At 40.8% G+C, this 20,723-nt stretch overlaps 1 protein-coding gene across 1 annotated transcript in view; it reads right to left on the bottom strand.

Annotated features, from left to right (window-relative positions):
• LOC124719785 overlaps nt 1-13,707 on the bottom strand; it is an 82,995-nt gene extending 69,288 nt beyond the window's left edge. The window contains exons 1-2 of the mRNA XM_047244982.1: nt 13,546-13,707; nt 2,520-3,020 (exon numbers count right to left, since the gene is read on the bottom strand). Of these exons, the coding sequence (XP_047100938.1) occupies nt 2,520-3,020; nt 13,546-13,707 (663 nt within the window). The remainder of the gene's footprint in view (nt 1-2,519; nt 3,021-13,545) is intronic.
• Nucleotides 13,708-20,723: the final 7,016 nt, after the last annotated feature.

Genomic DNA, 20,723 nt, shown 5'->3' with positions numbered 1-20,723 from the left:
AAGCCCCTCAGTATTCAACGAAGGATGAGGCAACATGAGTGTAGTGAATGAAATGATCTTCATTAGAACTGGAGCAGATTCATTTCAAACCTTCACCGAGGTATCTGTTCTTACTTTCAATAAATTGAATTTTTATAGTCAAATAAGCTACATTTGCTTACAAAATACATTACTTGATGATTGCCCTCAGCTTAAGTCGGACAGAAAAGCACCCAGTATATTACAATAACTAGTAAGCTCTTAGGGAGTAATACGCACTTCGAAAAAAAGGTGTCACGAAATTTTAACCCAAAAGAAATAATGTTGTGTAGGTCAACAGCGCACCATTTATAAACTATGGAAACTTGCTGCCATGCACTTTGATTGACTGCGGGTTTGCCCTGTTGCCGATGGTCTGGAGAATGCATAACTGTGAATGCTTTGCCTGCCAGAGATCACAACGTATCCAAGGCATCCCACACACTCGATGGTACTGTGCCAGCTTTCCACTCTGGGGGCCTCGGGGCAAATCCACCAAGGTCCCGACACATCCATTGCAGTTTCATGATAAGACGTTCTGGGAACAAACCCATCAACAGCTGTTAGTTCATGTACAGAAAGCCTTTTACAAATTGTGTCGGCACTGAAAAGAGCCTTTTTTGTAGCTAGGACACTGTTTACTAAAGCAGGTGCTCAAACTGGCGACCCTCTGAAGTGACACAAGCTTGGTAATGCCGAACGGTGTTTTGCCGAACTCTTTCAAAGATTCCTGGCATTGTCCTGATGTGATTGGTGGCATGCTGAATGTGATACATTAATTCCTCTTCATTTGTAGGTGGTTCACATCCAGGTGGGTGAAATAGAAACTTGAAGAATCCCCATAGGAAAAAGTTCGGTGGCGTGAGATCTGGTCGCCAGGGCCATGTCCTACAAGCACCTCTGCCACTGAACTGGCCGTCGAAGAGTTCATTTAAATATATGTGCACAGCACAACTGTTATGTGCGGATGCCCCATCATGCTGCAACCACATGCGTAGTCAGATGTCCAGGAGAACGTCTTCCAGCAGGCTGGGTAGAGTTTCTTACTAAAAATCATGGCAATTGGCCCCAGTAAGTTGAGGAGGTAGACGGACTGGCCAAATCAGATGGTTGCCCACAATGATTACCTAAAAGTTAAATGAAAATCGTTCCTGGTTTCCCTGGACGCATGTGACATGAGGATTTCCCCTTGCCCAGTAATGAATGTTTTGAGTGTTGTAAAGGCCATCTTGACAGAAGGTGCACTCGTTGGTAAACAACACAATGGTGGGGAAGTCAGGACCTCATGCAACACTTAACAGAAACCACCGGAAAAACCCTAGCCTGTGGTCATAGTCCGCCATAGGATTTAGGTCTTTGACAGGGTGGAAACTAAATGGATGCTGGCCGTAGTTACTCAGAACCTCACAGACTAACTGATGAGTGACCCCCAAGTTGTGTCCAACCACTCGAGGACTTGTCGTAGGTGCTTCCTTGAAGTGCTTGAGAACAGTCTCTTCAAATGCAGCACCCTATCATGTTCGAGGTCTTCCAGCATCATCACGATATCCCACTAATGAGCATGTTTCACTAAGTTGCTGGTTAATTGCTGTAAACATCTGGGGGTTTGGGTGGCGTCTTGCTGCATACCGTTCCTCATACAACTGTTGAGCTTCATGCGCATTAGCACTGGCTAGTCCATAGACAAAACTCATATCTCGTTGTTCCTCAAATCAATACTGTGCTGCCATGCTTACTGCATGACTAAATCACAGGTGATGTTTGTGTGCTCTGAAGCAAAGCTTATGTGTGAATGCCTCTGATGTGAGGTGGAGACAAACAACAAGACCAATTCGACGTGTGTGTATCACATGGTGGCACTGACGGGGGGAGGGATGTTTGTATGTGTGAACCGACAACCATAGCACTGCCCGTCAACCGATGAACAGCAACAGGGCAATCCCACAGCCAATTGGAGCACGTGGTGATAAGTTTCCATAGTTTAAAAAGGGCGCGTTGTCGACCTACACAACATTAGTAATTTTGGTTCCTATTGGCATCAGCTATCTAGGGTTAAAATTTTGTGACACAATTTTTCTCCATCCTGCTGAAATTATCAAGAAACTGCTTACTAGACAATGGACTTATTTTGCGAATCATGATCATGGCAAAGAAGTCAAAACAAGATCTGAGGGATCATCATATGGACAATCTACTGGGAGAGTATGCCAAATAGTGAGAATAGCTGCATAGTTACTTTTACATGGCACTGTGAAATATATGCTGAAGAAACGAAGGTATTTTAGTGAACTACTAAATGACGTACATTAAACTCAAGATATCCCAGAGATGAGAAGATTAACCTGAAATGTGTGTGCAGAATCATTTTGAAAACCAGGTTAATATTTTAAGAAGATTATATGCTAAAAAATCAAATTTTTCCGATGTAATATCAATATTAATGCTCGTCCTCCTCCTCCACCACCACCACGACAACCACCACCACCACCGATTAAACTTACCACCAATGTCTGAGGTGTATTAGTTCTTCTCATGACAACCGATTGCTTCTTATTTCCATACTGATTATCATTGATTTTTGCCTCTTGACAATTTGTGTCCAAGTCAACAATGCCATTATCTTCATCACTTGAGTCTTCACTATCACTAATAACATCGAAACTTCTTTCAGCTGCCAGAAAATGATTCTTTGTAGTTGTAACTGTGTTGCTACATTCTGGTTTATTTCTTTTGGGGATTACACAATTAGTTCTTTCTTCTTCTAAACGTGGCTGATTTCCAGTACTTTTAGTATCACATTTTTCATCTATAGCATTATTAGAACCAAGTCCATGAACTGTATCTGTGAACTTATTGTTGGCAGGTAAGGGTGAAAACGCAAAATTCCTCTTTTGAGTTTTGTTTCTGAATTCCTCACAACTACTTTCTTGTAATGATTGTCCAGGGGGCTTTTCTAAGGAGGAACAGCTGTCTAAAATAGCTGCATTGTCATTTCCCTTCCACTGAAAATCATGCGGTTCTCCTGATTAACAGACAGAAAACAAAAAAAAAAAGATTAAAACTGAAGTGATTATAATGAAGTGGTCAACTTAAGGCATGAATGTGAAACAGTCAAAAAGAAATAAAATAATTAATTATTGGAATTATCATATCATTTACAATGTGATATAAATATTTATGTACAAGAATTAAATGATAAACAAGCAAATCTGTGAAACTAAAACTCTTAACTGGTAACTAAGTCAGTTAAATGAGTTTAAAATGAACTAAGACAAAATCTGGCAGAAAAAGAAAGCAAGCTTTCTCAGAATCTACATAAAGATAACCACTAACCATAAAGGCAGGGTACTGAATAGACAACATGCACATAGAACAAGACTGGAAATTTTGTTGTGTTTTTGGACAATGTTCTTCTTAGCTTTCAATGTTCTCCTTCTAAGCTGATGAAAAACATAGACCCATTGACTCAAACATGCACAGCTACATTGACCCAACTGATTACATAGCCCTAGGGCAGCAGCCCAATGGTGTGAGGAGTTCTGTTGGATGGAGAGGGTGAGAGGAGCAGTGAGGGTGAAAGGCAGTGGGAGGAAAAGGCAACAATGGAAAGAGATAGGTATGCAGAAACAGAAGACCCACCCATGAGCAGACGCCACAGGTTGTGCAATAAGCAAGAAGTCAAGCCTGTTGCGCTCAGCAACATGTTCTGCTACTGGATAGTCAATTTTGCTCTTTGTTGTAGTTTTAGATTGGTTATTACTCAAGTGTCAAGTTTACATAAAAATCTGTACCAAAGTCACAGCTGAGTTGGTATACAATATAACTGCTTTCACAGATGACCCTGTCTCTGATAGGGTAGGATATGACTGTTGGGGAGGGATATTCTACAGCTACACTCTGTGGACCACTGTGAAGAGCACTGTACTATATAATCTTTTTCCTATTCCATTCCCACATGGAGCACAGGAAGAATGATTGTTCACAAGCCTCTGTGTGTGCTGCAATAAATTTAATCTTGTCATCACAAAACCTATGAAAGCAATCTGTAGGAGTTTGCAGTATATTTGAAAGAGTCAAAATTGATAGCAATTCTTGAAACTTTGTTAGGAGACTTTCTCAGGACTCTGAGGCTGCCAGTTCACTTCTTTCAAAATCCATGACTCTCTTCTGTGGATCAAACAAACCTGTGACCATTCATAAAACAAGCCTGTGACCATTCAAGCTGCCCTTCTCTGTATGCATTCAATATCCCCTACTAGTCCTAATTGGTAAGAGTCCCACACAAGCAATATTCTAAGATGGGTCACACGATTGATTTTTAATCTGTTTCCTTTGTAAACTAATTGCATTTCCCTACTATTCTACCAGAAAACTGAAGTTAGCTACCTGCTTTACCTACGATCGACCTTATGTCTTTTTCCCTTTCATGTCCTACCAAGTGTTACACTCGGGTATTTGTGTGAGTTTACAAATTTCAACTATGATTCACTGATATTATGTTCATCTGATACCATGTTAATTTTTTATTTTTCATTTTGTTAAGTGCACAATTTTACATTTCCGACCATTTGAAGAAAGTTGTCAATCTTTGCAACGCTCTGAATATTTTTGCAGTTTCCTTCAAACTGTATTTCATTGTAGATAGCTGCATCATTGAAAAAAGTTGAGGTTACTATTAATATTGTTTGCAAGGTCATAAATATGCAACATGGACAGCAAGAGACCCAACACACTTCCCTTGGGTACATCCAAAGTTACTTCAGTTCTATATTTGTCAATAGTTCTCTATCCAAGATAACATGCTGCATCCTTCTTACTAAGAAATCTTCAACCCAGTCAGATATTTTGCCCAATACACCATACTTGGGTTCAGAATATGTTGTAAGTTTCTGCTACAAATCAATGTTCAGGATACTGGACAGTAATTTTGTGGATCACTTCTGCTAACCTTCTTATAGACAAGTGTAACCTATGCTTTCTTCCAGCTACTGGGTATGGTTTTTTGTCTGAGAGAACTACTATAGGTTGTAGTAACAGAGGGACTAACTCAGATGAAAACTGGGCAGAATCTGACAGGTACTCCATTGAGCCCTGGAGCTTTGTTCAAATTTAATGATTTCAGCTGTTTCTCAATATCACTGAAACTAATACTATTTCACTCATCTCTTCAGTGGTATAAAAATTTGACTGGTGCAATACTCCTGTGTTTGCTTATGTAAAGGAACATTTGAAATCAGAGTTAAGAATTTTTGCTTTTGCATTACTACTCTCAATTTCAGTTCTCGTCTAGCCCGCGAGTGGCTGGATGCTAACTTTCATGCTACTAAAAGCCCTTACCTATGAGTGTTGCTCACTTAACTGCCAAACACATTTCATTTAGCATCTCTATCTGCAGCCCTATGGTTTCTTTTACACACATTATCCAGTAGTCTGTTTCTTTAGAAGATTCTCTACAGTGATTGTATACCATAGAGGATCTCTCACATCATGAACTGTTATACTGGGTATTTAACTTTCCAGTGTATAGTCAACTATTCTTTTAAACTTGAGCCATAATTCCTCTACATGTCCCTGTACTGTGCTGAAAGTTTCCAGTTCGTCACTGTGATATGACACTAGTGCCTCTCCATAGATTGAACATATAGAAAAAGATAGATTGCTACGTATCGTAAAAATGACATGTTAAGTTGCAGATAGGCACAATTAAAAGATATGTAACTTGAAGGGGCATCACTGCTGTCTGCTGCAGTGGGACATTAAGCAGAATCAGCGGCAATGATATTCATCATTTTAGGGCACTATTAAATGAAGGTAGACGCTGAGCTAAAAATGTGGTTAAGTTGTTTTAGTCCAGAGTAACAATGGGAGCATTCCACAGCAACTGGTTCAGTTGACTGGTTCAAGGATTAGGGCCATATGTGGATATGCAACAGGAGATATACTTGTAGACTAGGTTTGCAATGGAGTGACTGTGAAGGTTCTGCCAGCATACCATAGGTGCACATTGCCTGTTACTCCAGGTATGACATCAACATGTGGTCATGGTCTATTGGAGGGGATGGCTGCTAACAGAATAAAGTACTGTTGATGGTTTGTAGTCTCAATGACAGAGGTACTCACAGAGCCATCAGAGAGATGGAGATTATTGTCCAGTACGGTGGCACACCAAGTTAAAGAGGACCATGTGAACGGAAGAGGAGAGAGAGTCTGGATGCTGTGGAAGAATGAGGATATAGTGTCTTGGCCCAGACACAGATCAGATCATAATGATATCATCAACAAACACAAACATGGCAAGGGCATAGGATCTTTGGGTGGCTAGTAAGGCTTCCTTTAATGACCCATAAACAGACTGGTATGTTTTAGACTGGTAGCACTTTAACTTTTCTGCGGTTTCCTTAAATTACACTGACTGACCACATTAAGCGTGCTGTCAAAGGGTGGTACATGCTTCAGTGGCAGCTTCTCAACTACTGTAAAGTACTGCATGTCAAAGCATGTCAACAATGATCTGAGCATTTTACAAGTAACATAGTATCAAATGTTACTGAGTGGCAAATTTTGATTTCACAGGTATGTGCTTTTGAACAAAGGGCCTTTACACTGAAGTGACAAAAGTAATGGGATAGCAATATGCACAAATACAGATGGCAGTAGTGTTGTGTACAAAAGGTATAAAAGGACAGTGCACTGGTGAAGCTGCCACTTGAACTCAGATGATTTATGTCAAAAGGTGTCCAATGAGATCAGGGCTACAAGAGATGAATTAACAGACTTTAGATGTGGAGTGGTAGTTGGAGCTAGACACACGGGATACTCCATTTTGGTAATAATTACATAATTCAATTTTCTGAGATCCACAGTGCGGAGACTGTGCTGAGAATACAGAATTTCGGGCATTACCTCTCACCAAGCACAATGCACTGGCCAACTGCCTTCAATTAACAATTGAGAGCAGTGATATTTGCACAGAGCTGTCAGTGCCAACAGACAAGTGACACTGCGAGAAATTACCACAGAAATGAATGTGGGATGTACGATAAACATACGCATTAGGACGGTGCACCAAATTTGGCATTAATGAGCTCTCACAGCAGATGACCAACACGAGTGGCTTTCCTAACATCACAAAATGGGGCTTGTGAAGACACTGGTTGGACCCTAAATGACTGGAAAACTGTGGCATAATCAGACGATGCCCAATTTCAGTTGGTACAAACTGATGGCAGGATTCGAGTGTGGTGCAGACCCCATGAAATCGTGGACCTAAGTCATCAACGAGGCACTGTGCAAGCTGGTAGTGGCTCCATAATGATGTGGGCTGTGTTTACATGGAACGTACTGGGGCCTCTGGCCCAACTGAATCGATCATTGGCTGGAAACGGTTATGTTCGGCTACTTGGAGAACATTTGCAGCCATTAATGGGCTTCGTGTTACCAAACAACAATGGAATTTTTATGGATGACAATTCATCATGTCACTGAGCCACAATCATTTGAGATCGGTCTGAAGAAGATTCTGTACAATTCGAGCAAACGATCTGGCCACACAGATCGCCCAACACAAATCCCATTGAACATTTATAGGACATAATTGAGAGGTCAGTTCGTGCACAAAACCCAGCACCGGCCACATTTTCACAATTATGGATGGCTATAGCAGCAGCATACTTCAACATTTCTACAGGGGACTTCCAATGACTTCTCGAGTCCATGTCACATTGAGCTACTGCATTACACAAGGAAAAAGGAGGTCTGACACAACATTAGAAGGTCTCCTAAGTCTTTTGTCACCACAGTGTATTTTGGTTATTGTGCTGTTTCTGTGACCCTAATCTTCCATCCTACAACTCTTTATTTACACAATCCCTTCAACAACAAGTTTCATAAACAAGGCATATAGTAATATGTACCCAACCATTTTCTCTTTTCTAGTTATAAAGTTCTTTACTTGTCATATTTCTTGCTGACTTAGTCCGTTATTCAATCAGTCTCCTGATTTTCAATAAACTCCCTTGGAACACCAAAATTTACAGGCTGTAACAATTTTTTTCTGATTTTCCAGCATACATGCTGTGCTCCAAACAGACTTTCATTAATCTTTGTCTGACCTCTGCATATGGGGAAGCATTTAAATAGTGTTCTATTTTTATCTTATGGGACCAAATTGCTTAGGTTGTCGGTCCCTATGGTGTTCCATAATTCTACATAATTTCATCAGCAATATTTATCCACAATTTTGTATGCCTGTCTAACGATCATCCTGAAACACTAAGGAACAAGAATTGAAAGAATTACCATCCCTTCTCGTAATTGATCTTTGGACAGCTGAGTAAAGGACTCTGAAGTGACTGTGGGGCAATGAATGAGACAACTCAATTATTGAAACACTGACAAGTAAAGACTCATACATACAACAAAATATCATGTAAAACTATAACAATGAAAATAATCATTTTTTGAAAATATATTGTAGTCTTTTCTTCTCATCCCGGCCAGTAAGTCTCCCCTGACCTGGGGTTCTGGCTGATTTTTCTGAACTCTATCTCTTTTCCTAATCATCAACAGTTCTTTTTCCTTCAGCTCTCTGCCTAAAGCTTGCCTACGTAATACCTTTCTTACGTGTGTTCCCCTGCCGCCGCTCAGTGACAAGATTTTTTATCCATCCATTTATATTATGTATAATTATAAGTATCAGTACATGACACAACCATACTGTAATGCCTTCAGTAAATTTTGTGTGTCACTGAATTAAAAGCAGCTCCATTGCAGCCATACGCAAGGCAAGCAGTCGAGCACAGAAGGGGTGACATGTAATTCCACAAGCGAGTCTGTCTGTACACTGTGGTGAAAGGCCGCACAACTACAAACCAGCCTGCAGAATATTCCCACAGCATTGAGACACTGAGATGTTGATATGTATGTGCCTGGGAACAAGGCAACGGCACAACGAGAGTGTTATTAATCACCATAAATACTCTCTGTTTCTAACTCAATTATGCACAGTCTGGCAGCACCTTCCACGACATCAGCTGTGTGCAATTCTCCATCATATTACAGGCCAGCCAGCAGCTGATACCAATCTGGGCAGCCACCTCCACCAGACCAACTCACGGTTTTATGTCTGCACCTGTAGACTCGGAATGACACAACAGATGAGCCACCCCCAGGCTCTGAGCTCCGATGCATCACCACACTTCTGCCTTGGAGGGCAGCAGTTTGCAACCATGGAGGTATGGCAGCGACCATTACACACCAGAGTGAGTTTCTAAACCAGTAGCAGTGGCTGCCTATGAGAATTCAGTGGTTTATGCATCACTGGCACTGCTCACTAAGGGTCACATAATGCTAACTTAGCCACGCACTGCCAAGTGAGGTAAACAGTGTCAGCAACATGAGACAAGGACATCAAACAGCCATCCTGCCCCCGTGACCCTCTGATGTCCATGGCACTGCCAGTAGACCACACACCTGAAGAGGGTAAATCTGGGAGCATCACAGCACTTCAACACTGCAGCTCGTGGTTAAATAAAATATGTCGTATCTTGCAGCAAAGTTTTCCTAGTCGATCTTGGCCAGCACTATCATCTCCAGGTACTATGTGCAATATGATTTAGGTGTTATTATTTACTGGACATTAGAATATTTGTTGGGGGTGGGGGGGGGAGGGGAGGAAAGAATGATTTCATAAATGTTTGAAGGGATAATGCAATAATCATTAAAAATGGAGTAGCACATCTCAGTGCACGTAACTGAACACTTGGCTTCATGAATTGTAATTTATTCTTTGTGTGTGTGTGTGTGTGTGTGTGTGTGTGTGTGTGTGTGTGTGACTGGTTAAGTAATAAGTTGAGGGCATTAAATATTTATTTTCTTTCAACAATCATTTGTTCATGTGAACAACACTACACGCTTGCATCACACGGAATATTACAGATTTATGTGGCAAACTGATCAGTTGTTTCTTTTATATCTAACACAAAGATAATAAAACCAATTCCAGCAAAGAGGTAAAAGAAAATGTGGACCACTACAGGATTATTATCTGTGTGGTCATCATAAATAGTTCTGGAGCTAACACTTGGATAAAATTCAATAAGATAAAATACACTCATCATCCCAGTTTCTCAAACTCCTGAACATTAACATTGACTGTGGATATTGTATCACAGACACAGTCCCTTTGACTGTTCAGAGATGTCACTAAACCCACTCAAAGATGTAAACAACCATGCATGAGCAGCACCTATTAGACGGAGGAGGCCCGGCAGCTGATCAGTTCCAGACATTCCACCACGAAGGAGGTAAATGGCTTGTGCTGTCTGTAGTTCAACCATGCCTAGACAGTCAATACTACAGTTTGATTGTCTCTGCATTGTTACTTTGTGCCAGGAAGGGCTCTCAAAAAGGGAGTGTCCAGGGGTCTCGAAGTGAACCAAAGCGATGTTGTTCGGACATGGAGGAGATACAGAGGGACAGGAACTGTTGATGACATGCCTCACTCAGGCTGCCCAAGGGCTACTGCTGTGGTGGATGACTGCTACCAACACATTATGGCTCTGAGGAACCCTGACAGCAATGCCACCATGTTGAATAATGATTTTCATGCAGCCACACGATGTCATGTTACGACTCAAACTCTGTGCAATAGGTTGCGTGATGTGCAGCATTCACTCCCGATGTCCATGGCAAGGTCCATCTTTGCAACCATGACACCATGCAGAACACTACAGATGGGCCCAACAACATACCGAATGGCCCGCTCAGGATTGGCATCACCTTATCTTCACCGACGAGTGTTGCATATGCCTTCAACCAGTCAATCACCGGAGACTTGTTTGGAAGCAAACCAGTCAGGCTGAACACCTTAGACACACTGTCCAGCAAGTGCAGCAAGGTGGAGGTTCCCTGCTGAGTTTGGGTGGCATTATGTGGGGCCGATGAACGCTGCTGGTGGTCATGGAAGGTGCTGTAATGGCTGTACGATATGTGAATGGCATCCTCCGACAGATAGTGCAAGCATATTGGTAAGGCATTCATCTTCCTGGACGACAAATCATGCCCCCATCGTGCACATCTTGTGAATGACATCCTTCAGGATAACGACATCACTCAACTGGAGTGGCCAGCATGTTCTACAGACATGAACTCTATCGAACATGCCTGGGATAGTGTGGAAAGGGCTGTTTATGGACAACGTGAACCACCAACCACTCTGAGGGATCTGCGCTGAATTGCTGATGAGGAGTGGGTCAATCTGGACCAACAGTGCCTTGATGAACTTGTGCATAGTATGACACAATGAAAGCAGGCATGCACCAATGTAAGAGGATGTGCTACTGGGTATTAGAGGTACCGGTGCGTATAACAATCTGGACCACCATCTCTGAAGATCTCGCTGTATGGTGGTACAACATGCAATGTGTGGATTTCATAAGCAATAAAAAGGGTGGAAATAATGTTTATGTTGATCTCTATTCCAATTTTCTGTACAGGTTCCAGAACTCTTGGAACCAAACTGATGCAAAACTTTTTTTGATGTGTGTAATTACTAAATTAAATTACAAAAAATAAAACTACACTAATTCCTAAATAAATATATCCAATGTTCTGTTCTCTCTCTATGACATTGCATGTCATAACATCATTACATCACAAGTCAAAGCCAACACCAGATACAGTATGTTCAAGCGACCCAAAGCAACACGTATACAAGCACAGCTACACTGTCCTAGACAGCTTCATATTCGTACCTCAGCAGCCTAGTTTCTTTACTCCTTCCATTATTCCACTATTTTTCAGTATTGGAGAGTGTTATAAATCATTTTAGTGATTTACGTGCTGAGAGGTGACAAAGTAGTGAGATGTGGCACAGACCCAATGTGTTTCACTATTGATGTTTGGTCGACTGTCACAAAATCACTAGATTTAAACCAAACCGAAGCCTTGTTGACAATAAAACCTGAACACAACCCAGACAAGAGTCAAGAAAGAAAATGAATTCAAAAATAAAATACTAAATATCAGTTCAATGAAAAATCCTAAGATATTTAGGACTTAACACACCACCACTTCAGTCATATGCTTCCATTGTATTGTTTCAAGTCTTTTAATGTTACCTATCCATTATCTACAAGTACAGCATCTCTGATCTTAATCTAGCGGATTCCGGCAAGTAGCTTGCTCGGTCCATCTGCAATCAAATTGTGTGGCTACAAGTCCTGTCCACCTCAATTTCATTTTTGTTAGCATTATCAAATTAATCTTCCACTGAAGTCTGTTTCCTGAGCCACTGGTATGTTTCCTCTTATCTTCTAGTAATTCCCAACGTGCATCTCCTTATTGCTCGATGGACAACCTTTGAGTGTTTGAATGGTTTTTTAATTTAATGGCCACGTGCCACTGCTTTAGAATAAAACTGGTAACAAACACTGATTGTAAACTTTAATTTCAAACATGTCAGAATTTTTAATGTATTTAGGAACAAAACAGGGACCATACTCAGTCCTTTATGTTTGTCTTCAGCTCTCCATCCAGCTGTAGTCAAGAAGTGATCTGAATAGGAAAACTAAACTGTTTTATGGCTCAGCTGTCAACTTGCACCATTTTCTATTACATGTTTTGTAGGTCTACTTCTAAACTTACTGTATTAAGTGTTTTCATTAGTTATTGAACTCTGCATGGACTACACATTAACAGTGATTCTGTACTATCTTGTGTATATTTTTTTTAGTTATGAACAAGTCTGCAAAGTTTCAATGGATGTGGCACTACAATCCTGCAGACAAAGAGAACAAGATGTTTGTGTTAACTCTGATACAGATCACTTTTAAAAGGTTTGTTCTGTATCTTTGCTAACTTACCCTAAGTGCAGCAGACCGTTCTCACACATGAAATGTGAATGTTGATTGTGGAAGAACTTCAGCAATAATATTTGGCATACAAGGTGAGGAGAAGTGACTGAACAGTTCCTGATCAACAGAGGGAATCTCGTGTCTTGTATTCAATCTTGCAAAGGAAAAGGTGCAGGATAGGGTTCACTGATTTGGCTCAAATTTTGTGAGTAGAAGCATGTGGATGTCCCTTTCAGGTGCCTAAAATATCACATCTGAGTAGGCCATAAAAAACTCTAGATATTTGTGAGTACAACACTCTAAATATTTGCGAGTACAACACTCTAAATATTTGTGAGTACAGTCTGACATTTTTTTGAGCATTCCAAAGGATATTTCTCTCATACTGTCATGTCCTTGACTGATATGAAGAAAGTGATTGATTTTGCTGATGCTCTTCCAAAATGTAAGTTCCTGTTATTAAAAATAACATAGTTGCATTGAACAGCTTCGAAACGTACAAAGGGTTTCAGGGTTCAGTGGGCTGTTATGAACAGCTGATGAAGAGAACATTACAACAATAGGCAATAGCAATGCAAGGAGAGGGAAAAAATTAACAGTGGGAATCGAATCAGAGAGAGAGAGAGAGAGAGAGAGAGAGAGAGAGAGAGAGAGAGAGAGACCAACCACATACCTCTTCATAAAGATCTTGTTTGTTAGGTTCAGTGCATAATGTCATATCTCCATTATTTACTATGAAATTATCATTCATAATTTCAGTAACCTGCTCTGCAATTGCTTGACCCCTAGATATTTCTACAGGAGTCACATAGGCAGGAAGATTGTTGGTGATCATGCCTTTCTCTTCATAAATTGAGAAAGTGTCATGAAAAGTTGTAGTTTTGATGTTTCCACCCATAACATCACTGGTAGAAGATTCTTGCTGGGTTTCCGTTTTCCAATAAAATAATAATTTTTTATGAAAATCACTGCAAACATGAGGCAAGACAGCATTCATAACTGTAGAGACCACTACAGAAATGTCAGGCAACAGATATAGCAACAACAAACTGTACGGGATTTGAAACAGCTGCCAGAGCCATGTGCTCTGACCCATAGAAGAGAAACAAACAGGAAGGATAAAGTGAGGACATGACAACAGAATATTGCTGCTGAAGGACAGTTGAAACCACAAACCATCAGAAATGTATCATTTAAAATAATTATTCTTTAAATATATTAATTAATTAAAGTAATCATAATTAAATTTAATATATCAAACAAGGAAACTCCAGGTCAGAATATCAACAATGTAGGAAAAGACAGATTGCTACTTACTGTAAAGGTGAAACATTGTGTTGCAGACAGGCACAATTAAAAGACACTTACACATAAATTTTTAGACGCCACCTTCATCAGAAAAAGATGAAGGGTATGGGTGAAAGTATAGTGCAAGTATACTGTTACATTTAAAGTATTAATTTTAAACAGTGAAAACTCAAGGCTCGAATATCGACAATATAACGAAAAAACAGATTGCTATTTACTGTAAAGATGACACGTTAAGTTGTTCACACAAGCAGACACACCTGATGCCTACATCTTCACTGCCATCTGTGGCATGCAACTGTCACATAGAAGGGAAGCAGCAGCCTGGAGGGGGTGGGGAAAGGGAAGGGACTGAGATAGCAGTGTACATGTGGGAGGAGAGATAAGCCTGTCTGGCAGGCCATGCAGGGGACTAGGCTGGTAACAAGTGTTGCTTTGGGAGGCTGTGGGGAAGGGAATTGGGGGGAAACATGGAGCAAAAAGGGAGAGAAGTGGGGAATGGGAAAGATGGGTGGGTGTGTTGGCAGAGGGTGCCAAACAAAGAGGTTGGGAGACAAGAATAGGGATGAGGTAACAGAATAGTGGAGGTGAAGACTGTTAGATGGAGGGTGTGGGAAGAGTATGTTGCCACAGGGTGAGGTCGGGATAACTTCAGGTGCAAAGAATGTGTTGTAAGGATACTCCCATCTGTGCTCTTCAGAAAAGCTGGTGGTGCAGGGGAGGATCCAGATAGCTTGGGTTGTGAAGCAGCCATGAAAATTAAGCGTGTTATGTTCAGCTGTGTGACGCGCCACAGGGTGCTCTACTTTGCTCTAGGCCACAGTTCAGTGATGGCTGTTCATCCTGGCAGACAGCTGGTTGGCAAATACAACAATATAAAAAGCTCTGCAACAATTGCAGCAGAGCTGGTATATGACGGTGGCTGCTGTCACAGTTAGGCAGCCTCTGAAGGGATACAACAAGCCTGTGACAAGACTGGAATAGAAAGTGCTGGGTGAGGGACTGGGTGGCTCTTGCACCTGGGCCTCCCACAGGGATGTGATTGGGATTGAGAGTGGTACAGAAATGGACTATAATGCTGAGGAGGTTGGGTGTGTGATGGAACACTACTTTCAATGAGGTTTGAAGTATCTTGGGTTGGATGTCTCTCATTAATCATTAATTTTATATATATAAATGAACTGTTTAATCATATTTACATTTTACAATTGATAGATTAACATTGTGAGGTCCTTTGATATAGTTTATGTTGATATCTGCCTCTCCCATCTATCCACCCCCAAAGCACAAAATATAGTAGTCCCCTTACTGTTATTTGAGAGGAATAGGCAATGTGCCATTACAAGATTTCACCATCTTCCGTCATATTCGGACTCATCCATGATAATGCAAGGCATAAACACAAATGATACATCACAACAAAGAAACAAAAAGAAACATAGACTAACGCAGGATAAAATTCCAGTTCGAATAAATGACTATATTACTTACAAGATTCAACTAGTTCCGTGCTGCATGGTGTCATGGTTGCAAAGATGGACCTCGCCATGGACGTTGAGACCGAAGTTGCGCATCATGCAGCCTATTGCGCACAGTTTGAATCGTAACATGACATCCTGTGGCTACAAGTAAGGCATTATTCGACATCGTGGCATTGTTGTCAGGGTTCCTCCGAGCCATAATCCATAGGTAGCTGTCATCCACCGCAATAGTAGCCCTTGGGTGGCCTGAGCGAGGCTTGTCATTGACAGTTCTCTCTGTATCGTCTCCAGGTTTGGTCAACATCGCTGTGGTTCATTCCAAGACGGCTGGACGCTTCCCTTGTTGAGAGCCCTTCCTGGCACACAGTAACAATGTGGATGTGATCAAACTGTGTTATTGACTGTCTAGGCATGGCTGAACTACAAACAAGACGAGTCGTGTACCTCATTCCTGGTGGAATGATTGGAACTGATCGGCTATCGGACCCCCTCCATCTAATAGGCGCTGCTCATGCATGGTTGTTTACATCTTTGAGTGGGTTTAGTGACATCTCTGAATAGTGAAAGGGACTGTGTCTGTGATACAATATCCACAGTCAACATCTATCTTCAGGAGTTCTGGCAACTGGGATGATGCAAAAGTTTTTTTGATGTTTGTATATACGGTGAAAATTGCTGATGCAATTTCCTGCTCCATACTAAAACAGACAAACGGAACACCTTTAAAAAGTGGCCAAAAACTGGTTGTTCTTAACACTTTTCACAAGTTCAGAGAGGAAATTGGCTTTGAAATTTTCTGAGGAATTTTATTTACAAAAGTTAAGGCATATTTGTGAATGAACTGCATGGCTGAATCGCTAGCATTAAAGAATTGTGGCTGGATGTTGTACTGATCACTGGTTTGAAGCTTGTTCTAGTCTTTCTCTTTTCATTGTCCCCCCCCCCCCCCCCCCCCTCCCCCAATTCAATTTGATTACATAGATTATTTAAATATAAAATTCTCTTAGATAATTGAAACATAAAATTCATCAAATGTATGCTATTTAACACTCATCTAATCATCATTTCCCTTTCTTTCTTCTTTTTTCTAACTACACATATTCCAGCTTTCATTGCAAATATAAAACTGTAATTATCGATATTTTGCATAAAGTTTGCTATTAAAGAGTGTTTAAATTAAGAAAACACTAAAAATAAATTTGTGGGACAAAAATGAAAAATCAAATTCTCTTTATTGGGACTAAATCCACCGTTTTACATCACACATGTGATCAAGAAGCCAGAGGGATAAGCCATGTTAGAAACATGCAAAACAATAGTTTTCATGACACTGTGCATACCATACAACTGCTGCATCTTTATAGCTGCCACCGTACCACTGCAGTCTGCACAGAACTGAGTTAAAGTTATTTTGTGAGAAATAACATGAAATTTAAGCTCCCAGATGAACTGGAGTAAATGTACGAAACTTTGTCGTATGTCAATGCTGAATGCTGGCAGGATGCAGAAAAGCATGCACAAAAAATGGAGGAAAAAAGTGATGCTTGAATGGCTTCATGGATTCTCTTGTTGAATGCCTTGTTATCAACATAGCTAATAACAGTTCTTAAACTGTACACTATTTTAACTATACGGTGAAATCTCTGCAATGCACTTTTATGTTATACATATCTGGTGCAGAAAAATTACCCTGTGTTTAAGTTGTACATCACTATGTTAGCTACTGTCAACATTATGTTATGTTTTCTGTATTGTCTTGTAAGAAGCATACTGCCAGAGTTTTGCTGTATATTATTTCATTTTATTTAAAAATTAAATGACATTCAAAGCAGTATTGTTTGTCTGCTCATCTGTTTTTACGTCATAACTGCCATGTTCATATCACTACTGGTTAGTTGGGCCAGCTAATTGGCCAGTGCAGTCCAAGTTTAATGTGCTGGTAAAACTGTTGTCCTGTATTATCATTGAGTCAGTGTGTGAGTAACACAGCATAAAACAAACCTTCTGGTACTTAACCAAATCAGTGCCACCCTTGAAGTGAAGTTCATCTCACAACAAGCAGGCTTTCATGCTGGCAAGTCATGCAGTAGTCAAATCTCGAATCTAACCCAGCACATCGAGAGGACGGTTTTGAGAGTTGTGAGATTACCAGAGTTGCTTTTGTTGATCTAACAGCTGCATATTGCACTGTGAGTCATGGGAAACTGTTAAAGAAAGAGTATGACCCTACTAAGGACTACCAACTAATATCCCTTATTAGCACCTTCCTCCAGAACAGAAGATTCTAAGTTTCATTACAGGGTAAGAGGAGTAGATGGTGAACACAGAAGAATGGTCTCTCCTAAGGCAGTGTGCATGCTCCAGCATTGTACAATATCTACACAAATGCTCAGCCAATACCAGCAAGTACTAGGCTCTTCATCTATACCTATGACACAGCAGTAGCTATTCAGTGGACAGACTTTAAATAAGTAGAGGGAAAGCTGTCTCTACCAATGGATGAACTCTCCAAGTACTATGATGACAACCACCTGAAGCCCAATCCCAGTAAAACTCAAGTGAGCGTATTCCACTTATGAACCAGCAAAGTGAAGCAAAAGATGGACATCACATGGTGAGGAGAGCAACTGAAACATTGCCCAACACGTCAATCTAGCTGTTACGCTGGAAAGGGCTCTAACGTACAGGCAGCAATATCTAAATGTGGAACAAAAAGTCATTGCTCGCAATGGGATACTTCAGAAGCTGATTGGCAGCAGCTGGGGAGCCAACCTGCACCTCCTAAGGGCTTCTGCACTTGTGCTCTGTGTATCAGCTGTCAAGTATGCTGCTCCTGTGTGGAAGGCTTCAGCTCATGCTAAGCAAGCCGATATTGTGATCAATGATACTGCAAGGATCATCTCAGGATGCTTGAAGCCAACAACAGTGCATAAATTGTATCCGATTGTCGGAATAGCCCCACCCAACATCTGGAGGGCCGCTGCTGCAGACAGTGAGAAAACACAGCAGGAGAATGACCGCCGACATCCTATGTATGGTCATCAGGCAGCAAGATCATGCTTTAAAGAGTGCAAGAGTTTCCTTCCTAGGACTGTGCCACTGGAGGGAGCACCAGAGGCAATTCATCTTGCAACATGGAAGAGCTCACTTCCTGTAGAGGTATCGCCAAATGAAGAACTAGCTCCTGGCGCAAACCTACAATATCCTGTATGGAGGTCCCTCAATCACCTAAGAGTGGGCATCCCCTGATGCAAGACCAGCCTGAAGAAATGGGGAACCCTTCCAGTGAGCGCAGACACCTCTTGCAACTGTGGTGCTGAAGAAGATCCAAGCCTCCTCCTGGGCAACCCGTGCACAATACAAGATATTTACGAAGAAAATGACAAAGCTATCACAACTGAGGTTTTTTGGAAATGCTGACCACACACAGAAATGAATGAATGAGCATAAAACATATACTTCTTATTGTACTTCACTGTACTCCAGACAGCTTGGCTTCCACTGCATGTGAAATGCAATCCCACAAGATTCTAGCACATATGCAAGTATATATAATGTAATGGTTATAATAGAAGGAAACATTCCACGAAGGAAAAATATACCTAAAAACAAAGATGATGTGACTTACCAAATGAAAGTGCTGGCAGGTCGACAGACACACAAACTAACACAAACATACACACAAAATTCAAGCTTTCGCAACAAACTGTTGCCTCATCAGGAAAGAGGGAAGGAGAGGGAAAGACGAAAGGATGTGGGTTTTAAGGGAGAGGGTAAGGAGTCATTCCAGTCCCGGGAGCGGAAAGACTTACCTTAGGGGGAAAAAAGGACGGGTATACACTCGCACACACACACATATCCATCCACACATATACAGACACAAGCTTGTCTGTATATGTGTGGATGGATATGTGTGTGTGTGCGCGAGTGTATACCCGTCCTTTTTTCCCCCTAAGGTAAGTCTTTCCGCTCCCGGGACTGGAATGACTCCTTACCCTCTCCCTTAAAACCCACATCCTTTCGTCTTTCCCTCTCCTTCCCTCTTTCCTGATGAGGCAACAGTTTGTTGCGAAAGCTTGAATTTTGTGTGTATGTTTGTGTTAGTTTGTGTGTCTGTCGACCTGCCAGCACTTTCATTTGGTAAGTCACATCATCTTTGTTTTTAGGTATATATAGAATGTAATGTTTACATCATGTTTATTCTTATGATATTAAGAGAGTCCTATCATGAAGTACTGGTTCCCGCCATCAACAGAGCTATTAATTCAAAAGTTTCTGTTGAGTCCCAGTTTACATCTTTTGTGAGTCAGAAGGATAGAAAGGGTGGGGGGTAGATGAAACAACAGACACACAGAGAATCCTCACATTTGTAAAGTGGAATCTGTGATCTGATTTCATTAAAAGAGTTTTGTGTTGCAGCTTTATCCATAAACATAAGAACATGTTGCATAGGTTGGAGTAACCACAGACAGTCAATCTCCATCAGAATTACGCAAACAATTTGTGTTTGACACATAATCATATGCTAATGTCATATGTGCATAAATTGGTGTGAAGACTGGTTATTTTCCAGTGTCACATACATGTCTGTCATTGGAAAATCCCACCCACTATCTAGTACGGAGGGGTCTGACGATCGTGTCATATCGCTGAAACCAGTAGCCTATAAAATAAATTGGAGATAAAATTTCAGCTGACTGTGTTTTTTTAAATACAAATTGGCTGTTGTCCTCAACTTCAGCAAAGCAGGAATGCAGGCACACAAACTGCTCAAATCATGTCCAGCTGTCACCCAGAAAGTGTTAAGCAATATAATGCTAAATTTTTAACAACATTCCACATCTGAAGTTGATTAAATCTGATGACAGTTATTAATTATAAAATGATGATACTTTTTCAAAGCATTTGTACCTAACAATAAATTAAAAGATTTGCTGCATCAGCTGTGGGAATGTAAACAGAGTACACTACACTCTCATTTTTGTAAAATGTGTCATTATGGCCCACAGTTTACTAACTGAACTAGTCATTTATAAAACGCTATTACAAAACAACATATTTC

Source organism: Schistocerca piceifrons, chromosome 11 (assembly GCF_021461385.2).
Source record: "Schistocerca piceifrons isolate TAMUIC-IGC-003096 chromosome 11, iqSchPice1.1, whole genome shotgun sequence".
Classification (NCBI taxonomy): domain Eukaryota; kingdom Metazoa; phylum Arthropoda; class Insecta; order Orthoptera; family Acrididae; genus Schistocerca; species Schistocerca piceifrons.
Note: the sequence above shows the minus strand (reverse complement) of the source record. Positions and strands in the feature narration are given on the sequence as shown.